This window comes from Euphorbia lathyris, chromosome 2 (genome assembly GCF_963576675.1).
Source record: "Euphorbia lathyris chromosome 2, ddEupLath1.1, whole genome shotgun sequence".
Lineage (NCBI taxonomy): Eukaryota > Viridiplantae > Streptophyta > Magnoliopsida > Malpighiales > Euphorbiaceae > Euphorbia > Euphorbia lathyris.
In genome coordinates this window covers 83451434-83467896 of record NC_088911.1, presented here as the reverse complement: position 1 = coordinate 83467896, position 16463 = coordinate 83451434, and the positions used below count along the sequence as shown (strand labels likewise).

Below are 16463 nucleotides of genomic sequence, written 5' to 3'. Positions count from 1 at the left end.
ATAAGTATCTCCTCTCAGTGAATCCTGGATCCGTCACTAATGGTTCCTATTAGGATTTTGGAGTGTCGTTTTCCTGCTGAAAAATTATTTTTTGCTACTAGGAACCCTCCACGTGTATTATCTTATTTCCTCAATCGTGTTCACACTAGGCTCCTCTAGGTACATGCCTTGTGGCTGCATATCTCTTAGCCATCAACACTTACCTCTATCTGGATCCTAGACTCTTAATCATCAGACATTTGAACAAGGCTTGTATTAGCTTACATTTGGATGTCTGACGTCCTGGTCTGGGACATTCTAGTGACCGCTTATCAATCCTTATCGAACCTTCTATTAGAATTCTCAGAATATCCGACCAAGACTTTTTACGAGTGATTTGTATGTCATTCATATATATATATATATGAATGAATTCAAGCATATAGTAAATATATATTTGCAGCTGGCTTGATGTATTTTATGTAGAAGGTCAACGAAAGAATCGCGACCCTTAATATGAGGATTTGCATATATGATTGAGGCGGCTAATCTTGAGCTTAAACGATATCTATATAAAAGTCTCCTGGGAGGTTGGTATCAGTTTAAATTAATTAAGAAAAAATGTTGATTGACCTTGACAGCAAAATGCAGAGTAGGGTTCACATCATACCCTTCTCTCTATAAGAAGCTTAGCTAACATTAGAACAATAAAATACCACATTGAAAATGAAGTGTTTGATAACGTTATATTCATTGCTCACTTTGCTAGTTGCAGCAGCATCATCATCAAATCCAGTTGTTGACAACTTCCTCCAATGTCTACCTAATCATATTCATCACTCTATACCAATCCAAAAAGCCATTTTTACTCCAAACAATTCATCTTTTCAACAAGTTCTTGAAACCTACATCAAAAACCGCAGATTTTTAAACCCCAGAACCCCCAAACCAGTAGCCATCATAACTGCTCTTCATGAATCCCATATCCAAGCAACCATCAACTGTGCAAAGGATAATTCCTTACAGATCAGAATTCGAAGTGGCGGCCATGATTTCGAAGGTATTTCTTATAGATCAAACACATCTTTTGTTATTCTTGACATGTTCAATTTACGATCCATTGATATAGATATTGCCTCCGAGACTGCTTGGGTTCAATCTGGTGCTATTCTTGGTGAACTTTATTACAAAATTTCCAAGTTAAGTAAAGTCCATGCCTTCCCGGCCGGAATTTGCTCTTCCATTGGAGTGGGAGGCCACTTTAGCGGTGGAGGGTATGGGACTTTGATGAGGAAGTATGGCCTTTCTGTTGACAATATAATTGATGCCATAATTGTTGATTTTAATGGGAATATATATGATAGAAAATCCATGGGGGAGGATCTTTTCTGGGCAATTAGAGGAGGTGGTGGAGGTAGCTTTGGTGTTATTTTATCTTGGAAAATCAAATTGGTTCGTGTTCCATCCATAGTTACAGTTTTCAAAGTTCCAAGAACCTTGGAGCAAGGTGGAACTGACATTTTTTACAAGTGGCAACAAGTTTCTACAGAAATAGATAAAGAACTCTTCATAAGAGCACAACCGGAGACTCAAAATCCTACAAACGAGACGGAAAAGAAGACTGTTAAAATCAATTTCATAGGGCAATACTTGGGAAAGAAAAGCAAGCTTCTTCCTTTGATGAAAATCAAATTCCCAGAACTGGGTTTGCAGGCAGAAGATTGCAAAGAGGTAAGTTGGGTTGAATCAGCTATGTTTTGGGATAATTTTCCATTCGGAACACCTGCTGAAGCCATTCTGAATCGGAGTGTTCCAACACAGCTGTTCTTCAAGAGCAAATCTGATTATGTAAAAGAAATAATTCCCAAGAAAGGTTTGGAAAAGATATGGGAAATGTTAATGAAAGCAGACGGAACGATAATGCAATGGAATCCATATGGAGGAAGAATGGAAGAGATTTCGGATACAAAAACTGCATTTCCACACAGAAAAGGATACTTGTTCAAGATTCAACATTTGACAATGTGGTTTGTAGAAGGAGAAGAGGTTGAAAAAAGTCATATGAAAGCGTCCAGAGAAATGTATGATGGAATGGTTCCATATGTGAGCAAAGATCCAAGAGAAGCTTTTCTAAACTATAGAGATCTTGATATTGGAAGTAATCCTAGCAATGAGACTAACTTCAAGCAGGCTGAGGTTTATGGGCGTAAATATTTCAAAAACAACTTCGTGAAGTTGACAAAAGTGAAGAAGAAAGTAGATCCAAATAATTTCTTCAAGAATGAGCAAAGTATTCCTCCTATTGCTGCCTGAAGGGCATGGAATTAATGTGTTTTACTTTGAATGTTTCATTGTTGTTATTATTTTCACTTATTAATTGTATACCATGATCACTACTCCCATCAATGCAGACACGAATTTCATTTACAAATATTATGAAATTATCAGTAATAAAGTTTCATTCTAATGTTAGCATATGTCTCCCTATCGACAAGGTTATTCTTTTAAAATACAAGAATTATAAACAAATATATATTTTTTCAATATATACATAAAAAACACAAAACAAGTAAAACAAAAACACCCAAATCTAGCTGTAAACCCATAGTTAAAAGTGTGTTAAAATTAAGTAAAAACATGTAATTGTGATAAGGTTTCATTACAACGTAAGCTCTTGTAACATGTTTTTTCACTGTGCCCGGATACATGCAATGTTCTAACTTTTTGCTCCATTTTTCTATTTTCAGTTTAGAGGTATGGGGGTCTTGAATCATCAAAGCATATAAAATTAATAACACTACTATAATCCATAATAAATACAAAACATATAACGGTTTAAAAGGAATCGGATAAAAGGAAAATTAAGATAGAATGATATGATTAAGTTGCTGTTTGATAAAATTAAAAATTAGTGTTGAAAGCTGAAAATATTAAATGATATAATTATTATAAAAATATATTAGTGGATAATGTTTAACTTAAAAAGTTAATTTAAATATTTTAACATATCAAAATAAGTAACTTTTTACATAATTGACTAATTTAAGTGGGAGCGAAATAAATGTTATCAAACACACATTTAAATTAAATAAATACTTAATACTTTAATTTAAATGATTAAATGAGTTATCAAGAAAGTCCAAAGATGTAGCCTCAAGTATCATAAAAAAGAACATTTAAGAGGTATAGGAGGCTCATCACACTCATGATGATTAAGGAAAAGAACATGCGAAATTCGCCATCCATTCAATATGTGAATGGAACATTGTAACATCCACACACCTTGAGTCTTGATTTGGTGTAAGAAACATTGCAGGGGTGACTAGTCTCCTCGGGACTTGTCACCAAGATTGGCCTAGTTCTTTCCAACTTTAGTAGTGACCCCCTATTACTATTGATGGAACATTAATGTGTATAATTGTTGGCTTTGAATTAATAAAACCATTAGTGTATTATTTAAATGTCGTGCCTCTTTTCATGCTTTTTTTCTTGCTGTTACGTGTGATTGGTTTGGAATATTAATAATATGGATAAAGTACCAAAATATGTCTATGGTTTTTGGAGAATTATTAATTTAGGCCCTACGTACAAAATAACATCAATATATGCTTAACGTTTTAAAAAGGTACCAATTTAGATATTGATAACGGAACGTGATACGTCATTCATACATCATTCAATATAAATGATATGTCCCATTCCGCTATCGAAATTTAAATTGATATATTTTTAAACGTTGTATATTGGCGTATTGCCGCTGTCTCTTGCATCTGGTTAATCTGACATTGCAGGAATGAAGCAACCTTTAAGGAAGTTTCTCCTTCTATTCAACACTCAAAGATCATCATATTTCGAATGATTGGAGAGTCCTTTGCCTCTTCTAAAGGTTTTTATTCTTCGCGGAGAGATGCTGTTATCTTATCCCATCTTCTGGCTTTTCCTAGGCCGCCTCCGACTCCCAACATTATTCCGGTTCATTGGCTTAAACCTCTTTCGGACTGGGTTAAAGTCAATGTGGACGGCTCTGCTTTTGGCACTCCTGGCGAGGCGGGAGCGGGAGGTATCTTTCGCAACTATCGAGGCTTTTTCAAGATTGTTTTGCTTTTTCTACCCTTCATTTTTTTGCTTATTTGGCTGAATTGAGAGCCGCTATTTTCGCGATTGAACTTGCTTGGGAGAAAAATTGGCATCAGCTTTGGGTTGAGTCAAACTCCATGTATATAGTTAATCTGCTTAGACATCGTTCCATGGATGTTCCTTGAAGTATTCGACAAAATTGGTTGAAATGTCTCAGCATTTGCTCTAGGATGAGCATTCTTTGAACACACATCTTTAGGGAAGGAAATAGAGTTGCTGATGCATTGACAAAATTTGGAGTCTCTCAGTGATCAATTGGTGGCCTTCAACTCCCGCTTTTTGTCACATGTTTATCAATGATGACATTTGTAATATTCTTCATTTGCGTTTTTCTTGACTTTTCCTAAACATTTCTCCTTTCCCCTTCTTCTTGTTTGTTCACATTCCTCCTCTCTTGTTCAAACACTCATCTTTAATTTTTTTATTAATATATTACGGGTTTGTCAGTTCTTAGACCATGGGTGCTCATCCCGCCCAAATTCTGTCTCGTCTCCATTTCTATAAAAAAAAAACGGATATTGATTCTATTTTAGACATAGAACCTAGGTTGTCCCTTGATAATATAATGTTAATTATAAGTTTTTAAATTTGTCAACCAACAATTCAATATTTTATTCTATTTATCAGGAGGGGTAGACCGATCGACAGCTGCCGTGGCTTTCTCGACACACTAAAAAATAAACCCAAAAATTACAAGCTAAACTTTTCGAATTTGCTTTACTTTTTAAAGGCTTGCCGCTTGCTGTAGCTCTTGCTTAAACCAGAAATCCTCCTCCCCTTCCTCCGGGGGTGACACTTTGCTCATTCTCGTATCTGACAATGGAGTTGGACCCCGACGATGTCTTCAAAGACGACGAAGACGATCCCGATTCTGACTTCTTTCAGGTCCTCCTTTTATAAGCAAGATTATGAACATTTCTCCTTTTCTTTTAACTGCTCTCTCTCGAATTTTCTGCCTATGATTGGAGCAATATACAACACTCATACTCTCAACTTTGTTACGCAGCAAAGAGAATCCTCGAAGGAATTCGTAGTTTATCTTGTCGATGCTTCTCCCAAAATGTTCAACACTACTTGCCCCGGGGTCAGTTTCTCTATTTATCACTATACTTAATTTTATCATCATATTTGTAGTTTTTTTTTTTTTTTGTTATGGAAGTTTTTTTACCATTTCTTTTGATTTTTCCACCTTTTTTTTGAGAGAGAAACCCCGCTCTTATTTTAATAATGCGTGGAAGGTTCATGTTCTTAGTAATTTATTTAATTCAGTTTGCTAATTACTGAAATCTTGTTGTATTTTCATTGCCTATACAGTATACTACTAGTTAATTAAAATTGTTTATCAGGGTCTACTGTTGATAGAGTTTGCTTTAAATAGTCTTAGTTGCTAGTCATTGCTTAAGAACTTCACTTGTTTTAATTCGAACTACATGCATTTGTTGATGTGAATATGTGGTGCTTTATGAAGGTTTACATATGTTTTGGCTGGTAGGTTGTGATTTGTTTGACGCTTTCTGGGTTTATCAATATCAACAGGAAGATGGCAAAGATGAAACACATTTCCATGTTGCTGTTAGTTGCATCTTGCAATCACTCAAGTCTCAGATTATTAATAGATCATATGATGAAGTTGCAATCTGTTTCTTCAACACTGTAAGATGTTGCCTTGATGGCTCGAATAGTATGGCAATGCCTTTCTGGATAATTCTGTGCTAATTTTCTGTGAGCCATGTTAATTATTTCATAACTAACTCTTGAAAAGGAAAAAAAACATCTTCCTATTTGTGCATTTAGATTTAGTAGTTTTGGTCTCGATAGTTTACTACCTACTATTTAGGTGTTATGTTCAGATTTGTTTCACATTTCTCCAAATGATTGCAGAGAGAAAAGAGGAATTTGCAGGACCTAAATGGTGTTTTCGTGTTCAATGTTGCTGAACGAGAATGTCTGGACAGGCCAACTGCAAGGTTTATAAAAGATTTTGACTCCATAGAGGGTTAGGCTCTCTCTCTCTCTCCAAATAACTTGAGGGTATAAGCTGTTGAGTTTCTTTTTGTATGTTTCTTTCCTTCAGTGCAAGTTTAGTCATTGACATATATGGTACTGAGTTACTTTAGTGAAAGAATTCTACATTGTTTCAGCATTTGCTGTATCTTACTGCTAGAGGAACTTTGGAGATCAAGAGTTACATATTCAATTTTTGATTATATTAGCATGCTATTTCCAGATCTCTATTTCTCGAAAAAGGCAACTTGTGGGGACAATTAATATGCATTGTTTTAAGTAACAGCTGTTATCATCCCACATGAACTACTCCTTCTGTTTCACAATAGATGTCTTTTTAGGAGAATGCACAAGAATTAAGAAATATAATTAATTTAACTAAAAGGCTTTGTTACTCTTGTATTACTTCCAAAATAGAAGGCAACTTAAATAAGGGTATATTTGGTGGAAATCAATTAATGTGTATGGATTGAATCAAAACGTCATGAATTATGAAACATGAATTTTCGCTAGAAAGTGTCATGGAACCGATTGAACTAAAAGCTCGAGCTTATAGTTAAGGCCCAATCATATATCTTATATTAATCTCCGACACACCCCCACACGCAAATGCCCTTTGGGCTTGCAGCGTGCACAACACAGGCCCATCCCGCCATGTGTTTTTAAATCCACAAATTAATGAGGTTGTCGGGACTCGAACCCTCGACCGTTTGGTCCTAAAGGCTCTGATACCATGTCATGGAACCGTTTTAGCTAAAAGCTCGAGCTTTTAGTTCAATCGGTTCCTTGACATGTCGGAGATTAATATAAGATATATGATTGGGCCTTAACTAAAAGCTCGAGCTTATAGTTAAGGCCCAATCATATATCTTATATTAATCTCCGACAGAAAGAAGTCTATAGTGAAACAGACGGAGTAACTTCTTTGCGACCTTCAGAAACTCCTCCATGGACTTTATTTGATTATAGTTCTATTGTTCACCTGTGCAAATAACAGTGTTTAAGTTTATCACTAATGCTATTCTGGATCCAATCACACACTAAGAGCCAGTGGTTGCTAATTTAAGCAACACTTATGTGTGTGTGTCTATATATATCTTTTGTTTATTATTTCCATTATTCTTGTTGAGATGTGGGTACAAATGACCATCCAAAAGTGATATGATATGCACTTTTATATAATAAAATAAAATATTGAATAAGATAACACATAAAGCTCAATATCAGATTCTCTTTGCTGGTTTAATTTCTGCAAATTCTTCCTTTGAGATGTCAGAACTGCATTTAATTCATTGAAGAATGTTAACCTCTGATGAGTTCTGTTTCTTCCTCACTTTCTTATTAGCAGATATTAAGTTCTCAGAAAGGACTTTGGGGATCTGTTCATTTTATGGAGATACCGATAACTGCTATTTCATTGTTACACATTTCCTTTTTGACTTTTGTATCTAACATAGAAGATATCTTATCTTTTAAGGACGTGTATTCGGATGCCTCCTTGACTAAAGGAAGTTTTGTATTGTTCACTACTCAAAACTCCTGAGAGAAGATTTTGAGTTTGATTAGATGTCTGTTTCATGAATGACTATTTTCTTTTTTGAGTCTAGACTTATTTTCAGCTTTTTTACCTACAGAGTCATTCATGAAAGATATTGGCAGCCAGTATGGAATTGTCTCTGGGTCTCGAGAGAATTCCCTTTATAACGTGCTTTGGGTAGCACAAGCACTTTTGCGTAAAGGGTAAATTATGAATTTCTTTCCTTCACTGGAATGATATTTTCCTTTTGTTCTTCAGGATATCTCCATGTTCAGTGTGTTGCTTTTATTAAGTGATTAAATGATTACAGATCTGCTAAAACTGCGGATAAAAGGATGCTCTTGTTAACAAATGAAGATGACCCTTTTGGGATTTTGAAGGGTGCAGCAAGAACAGATATGACAAGAACCACAGTGCAGCGAGCTAAAGTAGGAGTTACTGCTAATTAAATAATATTACTCTTGAATGCTTTATTTTTCGATGGTCTTTGTAAGATCAATTTTTTTCATGAAAGCCCGCTGTGCTCTTTTTCAGGATGCAAAAGATCTTGGTATTTCAATTGAACTTCTCCCCTTGAGTCGACCTGATGAGGAGTTCAATGTTTCACTTTTTTATGCTGTATGGCTATAACTAAATCTCTCTATTGATCCGTTTTTATGCCTTAATTGACTTAAATGGCTACCGGAGTTGAAAGAAATTTGTTGCCATTGCCGAAATGTTTCAGGAATTGATTGGACTGGAAGGTGATGATGTTGGTCAATTTATGCCCTCTATAGGACAAAAGTATGTTTTTTGGATTTTTCCTATTTTACAATTAAGAAACTCATTTTTTTATTACATCAATGATTTGACTTTTAAGTATTTTTTTTTTAATCAAATTAAGATGAAGATTTCATGAATCTACAATACTAAAGCCGATGAGATGCATTATGAATAACATGAATTTTATGCCATCAATGAAATTTTATTCTTGATAGTTGACTAAACTTTGGGATAAAAATTGCAGTGGCCTTCTAAACCTAAATTTCTGAGTTATGGTTGTTATGTATGCTTTGATTCACTATCTATATATACACACAGTTGGTTAGTTGGTGTTCTTGACATCAAGGATTCTTGTACAGAACTTGCATCTTAGTGACGATAAGAAAAGCAAATTGGATGCATATGATCTTTGTACTGGTTATTTTATGTAATAATTTATTTTGATAACCGGTGAGGAAAAACAAGGACTGTTTGATTTCATAGAGCTTTTAAAAAACTCAATACTGATTTTGTTTAGATGATTTTATCATTGTCCATGGCTAAGGATTTGCTGCCGGACATTAGTACTGAACCCAATCAATATTGATGCTGAAATCTCTATCCTTAAGTTTGGCATGCTGACAATTTTCTCTTTTCAATTTATATACTCAAATATAGGTTGGAAGATATGAAAGATCAACTGAGAAAACGCATGTTCACAAAGCGTATAGTAAGAAGAATCACATTTGTTATTGCTACTGGTTTGTCAATTGAACTGAATACATATGCTCTGATAAGGCCAACCACACCAGGTATACATCTTGTTATTATGTTTTCCTTTTGTTAATGCTTCTGCATGTTATTGTGTTAAAAATTATAGAAATTTTGTGTATGTGCTTTAGGGGCAATTACGTGGCTTGATTCTATTACCAATCGTCCTTTAAAGGTAATGAAATCTCTTTTTCTATCAGTACACACAGACATGTATGTATATATGCATTACTGACTGTATATATGGAAGTTTTATGAGATTCAATAGGGATCATTAGGATTCTGAAAGAACAATGGTGGAACTTTGTTTGCTAGTGAAAAGTCATGATTACATAGAGTGCTGATAGGATTATTCGTATGTATTTTATAAAACTAATAGGTTTCTGTTGATATATGTGCCTTTTCTGGAATCTCAAGAATGAGATGCTTAGTATAATATTCTAACTTTTATGCAAATTCGTCTCCCGTAGAAGCCCCCAACTTGTGGTGAAGCTCTTAGCCTGTTGGTTGAGAGCTTACCTATGATCGTAGAGGTCATGGGTTCGAATCACATGGGTGGGGTGGGTTGAGGGTTTTCCTTTGTCTTTAATGTAATTTTCCTTTGTTTAATGTAAGTGCATTGCGCACAACTTTTAAAAAAGAAGAAGCCCCCAACTTGGCAAAATGTGTACTTAAGCCTTCCTCCTCTGTTCTGTGCCATTAGTATGCAACTTCTGTTTTTGGTCCTAGTAAAAACAATTCATGGAGAAGGTATCGAATTGGTATATTTTAATTTATGTAAGTCGCATAAGAAAAAAATAAGGGGTACACCATTAGATAGCTGGTGGTGGGAATTGATTGTGGCGAGAGCAAATGTACAATAAAAAGAAGTGAATCAGTGTTCATTTATTGCATTACTTGGCACTTGCTGAATTACAATTGTATCTTATTCGTTGTATTTTATTATTTGACTGTAATTGTAGGGACTAGATTCTGATTAGATAGTATGTGTTAACATTCTGCAGACAGAACGGTCTTTTATTTGTTCAGATACTGGTGCATTGATGCATGAGGCTAGCAAGCTATCTCAGCCTTATAAAAAGTAAGTTGGCGTCTCTTGAAAATCATGTTATTTGTGAAGTAAGCTCTCTGTCTGTCTCCTCTCTCTTCTATCTCTATGTATCATGTATGCATGAAAATCTGGCTCAAAAAGAATCTGTTGATTCATTTTATTTTATTATTATTACTTTCTTCCTTTATGGTTTGTGGTTAAGGACTTCCTGTTATCTTACTTAAGTTTTGTATTTTGGTGGTCATTTGCTTCTTTGTTAGTCTTTAAAGATCAAGCTTGAAGTCGGATTAAAGTTTACATGTATCGTTATTGTGAAATTGTATTGTCTACAAAGGTTTTCAACCTAATTGTTTGTTACTTTTTAGTGAGAATATCAAGTTTTCTGCGGAGGAGCTCTCAGAGATAAAAAGAGTTTCAACAGGACATCTTCGTCTTATTGGGTTCAAGCCATTACATTGCTTGAAAGATTATCACAATCTGAAACCTTCAACATTTCTTTTTCCCAGTGACAAGGTTTTTCTTCAGTTATTATTTTTGTGCAGTTCTGCAAATATTTGATTGCTTTAATGTAGTATTAATGTTCTAATCACACGGAGTGATTTGACATTGTAGTTTATCGAAGTGTAATGCTTGTTGCTTTACCCTATAATGACACTGTTTAATGAAATAAAATTGGAGATCATATGTATTTGCAAACTCAATAACTTTGTATACTTCTGATGAAAAATATGAATTTTAACACTAATCTTGCTTGGTGATCAAATTTATAACATTAATATTCATTCAAATCGCACTCTGAAATTTCTGATGTATAAATTGTGCTCAAAACCAAACTGTATACACATGAAATATGAGGAATATCATGCTTATTGGTACTATCCGGTAATATGCCTACAAGCTAACATTGATTATTAATATTCTGATACTCTTGGAGTGCGTATTTATTTCTTAAAACTTCTTTTGGGTTTACTTTAGCTGATTCATTTGCTTGTTGTTGATTGCAGGAAGTGGTTGGTAGCACTTCCATTTTCATTGCTCTGCATAGATCCATGTTGCGGTTCAATCGGTTAGTTTCTTTTTTTCACGCACCTGGCTCAAGCTTTATTGCTTAAAAGTTGATTATGAAATGCACCTAATATGATTTTAGTATACATGATTTATTTGCACATCGCCTTTAAATCTGAGTAGTATTATTTACAGTTATTGTGTTCCACTCTTCCTTTCATGTCTATGGATGAACTGTGCCTTTGTTAATGTAGTAATTATTGTTGAAGCACTATGCGGATGGAATCATAGGATTTGAATCTAATGCTGGTAGTTTGTGGGTATTTCATGGTGATATCATTTAACAGGCCATTTGTGAAGCACCAAGTGGCTTCTGCATTTTCTTTTTCAATGGTTTGAAATGTATGTGTTGTAAAATTGCTGATACAGAAGAGATTGAGGTGGCTTTGAATAATATGATGCAGATATTAGTACTGTTGCTGATTATTTGAATTTACCCATTTATTATTTTTCAGTTTTGCTGTTGCTTTCTATGGAACCTCATCTAATTCTCGATTGGTTGCCCTTGTTGCACAAGTAAGATTTGACTTTGATGCGAATAAGCTTGCAGTCTTTTCATGTATGATAGTAGATCAGTTTCCTGCATGAATATGCTGCTGATAATCTGTTTACCAGCTCCTCTGTTTGTCATCTGCTCCAACTTATCCTAGATACCTTGATTCTACATTCCCTAACTGTTTTCTCTCCAGAAAATCCGGTCTAGTCAAATTATTCTTCTTGTTGCTGACCACTATATGGTTTATGTTGCTTGTCAAGAAAAATAATAATCTCAAACTGAATATGAAGGGAAGCTTATATCCTAAATGTTGAAGGCCCTCTAAACTAATTATGCTCCACTCTGTAGAATGAATGAACTTCAACGCAAACATATTCTTCAAAGGAAACTGGAAAAATACTCAGTAAAGTGGTTGAAATGTTTAGAAAAAAATTTGAATATACTCTCACTTTGTACTAAATAAGTTTTATTTTGGTTTCACGAACTTTTAGGCTGTTACACATGCATTCGTACTTGCATGAAAAGCTAGAGTAGACAACTAAAAGATTGCCTCTGCTCATTTATACTTGTGTTGTGTGCGTGAAAGCTAGAGTAGACAACTAAAAAATGCCTTGTTCAGTGCGTGATGCTGAGAATGAGAGTCCAAGATCCTAACTTAATTTGACTTAATGCTTGTGCGCTTCTTGATCTTCAATTGCTATTATAAATTGTTTTAGAAAAAAATTCTTGGTCTTCAGTTTCTATTATAACCCAGAATTCATGGATTGTCTGGTATCATATTAATCTCTCTAAAAATTTGCAGGATGAGATCATTAGTGGTGGTGGACAGGTTGAGCCACCAGGAATACACATGATATATCTTCCATTCTCCGATGATGTCAGAAATCCTGAAGAGGTATGAATAGTTTTTAGAATCACTTTAAAATGTGTGATGTAGTAAGTTTATTAAATGACTAAACAACTTATGGCAGTTAAATTGGGAGTCAAATACTGGGGCACCTCATGCAACTGATGACCAAATTAAAAAGGCAGCTTCTTTGATTAAAAGAATGGACTTGAAAGATTTTTCAGTATGTCAATTTACTAACCCAGGTAATTTTCCATATTTTACATGTTAACTTGGAGAATGCTTTTAAATGTCAAAGTTTAACATTTTTTCGGAGTCCTTTTTGTTGGTGAAATCCTCATAAATTCAAGCAAATATTTTGTTTTAGTTGGACTTTGGAAACTTTTTTTGCTCTCTATAATGTTTTGAATCTATAAATATGATAATGAGGCTTATTGCATGTCTTATACTACAAAGGCTATGGTTAAGAATTAGGTCTTTTGCAACTTCTATCCTTGTGGTTGTACGTAGTTGCTATCCGCTTCCCATTTCATAAGACAATAGTTTCTAAATTATCGTCGAATACGGTCCAAGTTGCTATAACTTAAAAATGCTGCAGAGCAATTTCAAACAACATAGTTTTTAACATATTTCCATGATGACAGATTGGTACAATAGCTTTGTGTCTCTGGTTACCTGGTGTTCTTTCTTTCGTTCTTTATTATTATTATTTTTTGTTTGTTTTATTTTTCGTAGAACTTTCATATTAAACTACTTCTATAGACTGTTTATGTGTTTACATCTTAACAACGATGTAAGGAAGAGCAAGAAGTTGATTATGGTTACTTATAGTTCTGAAATCTTTATTATAATCTGTCAGCATGTCTGGCCTACAAGGATTTTGCTTCTATAAGACTTAGTACATTATTGCTTGGAGCCACTTTATTTAACATAATGCTTCTTTGCAGCTTTGCAGAGACACTATGCAATATTGCAGGCACTAGCTCTAGAAGAAGATGAGATTCCAGAAACCAAAGATGAAACACTTCCTGATGAGGAAGGCATGGCTAGGTAAATATGAATTTCACTTTTCATTCCTACAATGTACAAATATAAAGGTGGGTATGGGCATTTAATTTTGTGGATATGATGGTGAATTTGTTGGCATATGTCCGCAGACCAAAATTTGTGAAGGCAGTAGAAGATTTCAAGCTTTCTGTTTATGGTGAAAACTATGATGAGGAAATTTTGGGTGATGGAAAAGCCAATGATGCCTCCAAAAAGAGGAAGGCAGCAGCAGCTAATGAGTCTACCGTTTTTAACTGGGCTGAGCTTGCGGACAATGGACAGGTGATATTTGATGGTTAAATAGGAATGAAATTTGAACATAAGCTGTTTTTCTAATTTTGTTCTCGTTTAATCCAAAACTTCTAAAGATGCACCTTAAAAATTTCCTTATCACTTTCGTTAATTATCAGCAAATGATCAAGGGATTGTAATTTGTCCAAATAAATAAATCTGCAACTGAACTTCTTAGAAAAACTTAGAAAAATTCTGACAGCATCCTGAACTTTTGTTTGAACACATCACATCATACATCTCAAGCTTCGTCATAACATCTAAACTTGCATTCATGAACACAAGTGAACATATGTTAGATTTACGAAATATGATGAATCGAAAAAAAATCCATATTATAATCAGATACACGTATTCTAAGTTATTCGGGACACAATTTTAGCTATTTCAAATTAGATCAAGTTTTTGTATTAATCATGTAAATATATTATTATTAAGTTTGAGGAAATGTTTGGTTATAGTTATATTGAACAACTTTGTGGGTTTTGTTGCAGTTGAAGGACTTGACTGTATTACAATTGAAGTGTTACTTGATATCTAACAGCCTTTCTGTTACTGGGAAGAAGGAAGCTCTGATCAGCAGAATATTAACTCACTTGGGGAAGTGATAAAGATGAGGTTTCTTCCATGCATAGAAATTAATAGGTAGCATATCTATTTACATAATTTTGCAGACATTTTCCTATGGAAGTGCTCATGAATGCCATTTTGTTGTATTGTAATGGAGGTTTGATGTTTCTATGTAAGGTGGTGAAATTTATTTGAACAGTAAGGGTCTCTGAAGCACGGACACGCCATAGACCCAACGTATCGCGTGTCGGATACGTATCCGATACGGAAACGGCCGGAAACGCCTGGGACACGGTGTCGGGGCCGTTTCCGTAATATCGGAAAGTTGAACATGCGTATCAGTGAAGGATACGCGTATCCCAGAAAAAAAAACAAGTGATTCTTCAAATGTGAAAAAATAGCCGTTCAACTTCAATCATCGATCGTCGTTATTCCAAATAGATTTGGAGAGCCAGAAACTACAAAGGACAGGGGGAATTAATGCCAGAAACTCCTAATTAATACAAAAACTCTCAAACTTCTCCATCCATCTATATAAATAGGGCTGCTATATGTATTTATTTAGTTATATTTCAAAAAATCATCTATAAAAATATATTTTTAATATTTATAAATGTGTTCCAATATTTTTAATATTTACACGTGTCCCCACGTATCCATGTCTTGTGTTTTATAGAAATGACGTTTCCCATATCCGTGTCGGATACTGTATCCGTATCCGTGTCCGGGCAACATAGGTAAGGGTAACATTTGGTTCACTCTCTGTTGGTAATGAAATGTACTTTTTAAACAAGATTTTGTTATCTTACAAAGTTAATTTAATTAAATGGTATGTATATGGATATGAAGACTGTATAAAGATGTTAGTGTTACCGCAAAATACATAATTGCGCACTTCAACTTGTCAACTTTTGTCTTTTAGCACCTTGAACTTTTGATTAGACCCGTCACACACCTCAACTAGTCTTTTTACAATTTTGGCATCTTCTTTGCTGAATTGGCAATCTTACAAGCTGACATGTTTAGGAGTTTGATTTTCATAAATGAAAATTGCACGAGCTGAGTATAGTTTCTTCTTTTTCTGTCTGTATTTCCCTCTCTATCTGTGAATATCTATACTGAAAGTTAAAATCCTGTTTGTGTGGTGGTTTGGTAGTGAAGGTAGTTGGGGGATGCATTGGCACATCATAGACCCATACTTCCATCTCCTCTTGGGAAATTTTGTTGGGAACTCTCGGAGTTTCATGCCAAATGAACTTCTATGTGTATGGAGGAGTTCCATGTCAAATGTGATATGGAACATCGGTAGCCCCATAACATCTCCCTCTTGACCTTTTAGAAGCCAAAAACCTGAAAGTAAATTCTAATAAGAGAGAAAAATTTCTGTGTCAAATTTGAAAGGAGGACTTCAGTCCGGTTTAGAACAATCCTAATCGATGAAATCGTGTCATAGGCCTGAAAAATCTATTGATGTACAGCAAGAATGTACAACATGACCAAAATATTAACAATATGAATGAGTTTGTAAACTAAACATAAGTCCCCAATTCCCGTCTTTGCTCTAATTTCGTAAAAATTTCTCAATTCCCTATGTCAAGTAATGAATCTGGGAGGGACATGTAGAAAAGGTAATTTAATTTGACTATGAATAATAGCATTCAGTTTTTAAATCAATTAAAAACAATAGCAAACAAAGGAAAAGGAATTTCAAATACATTACCTGCAAGCTCAACTCATTGGATTTTCCAGTCAAACAGAATATTTCTTAGTTGTGAAAATTTCTTAATCATATAGATTAAACCCAAACAGAACATCTATAAGCTCGAAGGAAACCAGAACTAGTACCGAAAATGATTATTTTATATGTTGCTGCAGCTGCCGTCACTGACGGGGTAAAAGGCATCCAAATCTATGAGCTTTAGATGAG

General features: G+C 34.5%; 2 protein-coding genes across 2 annotated transcripts; both read left to right on the top strand.

Moving 5' to 3' along the window:
• Positions 1 to 685: 685 nt before the first annotated feature.
• LOC136220640 (berberine bridge enzyme-like 4) lies at positions 686 to 2430 on the top strand. Its single transcript, XM_066008435.1, has one exon. It carries the CDS (start codon positions 706 to 708, stop codon positions 2290 to 2292), a length of 1587 nt encoding a protein of 528 aa, XP_065864507.1. The 5' UTR covers positions 686 to 705; the 3' UTR covers positions 2293 to 2430.
• A 2349-nt stretch (positions 2431 to 4779) lies between these two features.
• LOC136218754 (ATP-dependent DNA helicase 2 subunit KU70) lies at positions 4780 to 14732 on the top strand. Its single transcript, XM_066005840.1, has 19 exons — positions 4780 to 5001; positions 5123 to 5200; positions 5653 to 5769; positions 5998 to 6112; positions 7755 to 7860; positions 7968 to 8085; positions 8192 to 8275; positions 8382 to 8440; positions 9077 to 9210; positions 9301 to 9344; positions 10174 to 10250; positions 10586 to 10733; positions 11225 to 11286; positions 11741 to 11801; positions 12584 to 12676; positions 12753 to 12873; positions 13576 to 13678; positions 13786 to 13957; positions 14461 to 14732. The coding sequence occupies exons 1-19, from the start codon at positions 4936 to 4938 to the stop codon at positions 14572 to 14574; spliced, it is 1872 nt and encodes a 623-aa protein (XP_065861912.1). The 5' UTR covers positions 4780 to 4935; the 3' UTR covers positions 14575 to 14732.
• Positions 14733 to 16463: the final 1731 nt, after the last annotated feature.

Coding starts and splice junctions, on each gene's coding strand:
- LOC136220640 (XM_066008435.1), top strand. CDS start 706: ATGAAGTGTTTGATAACGTTATATTCATTGCTCACTTTGCTAGTTGCA.
- LOC136218754 (XM_066005840.1), top strand. CDS start 4,936: ATGGAGTTGGACCCCGACGATGTCTTCAAAGACGACGAAGACGATCCC. Junction 5,201..5,652: donor TCAACACTACTTGCCCCGGG/GTCAGTTTCTCT, acceptor CAATATCAACAG/GAAGATGGCAAAGATGAAAC. Junction 9,211..9,300: donor GATAAGGCCAACCACACCAG/GTATACATCTTG, acceptor TATGTGCTTTAG/GGGCAATTACGTGGCTTGAT.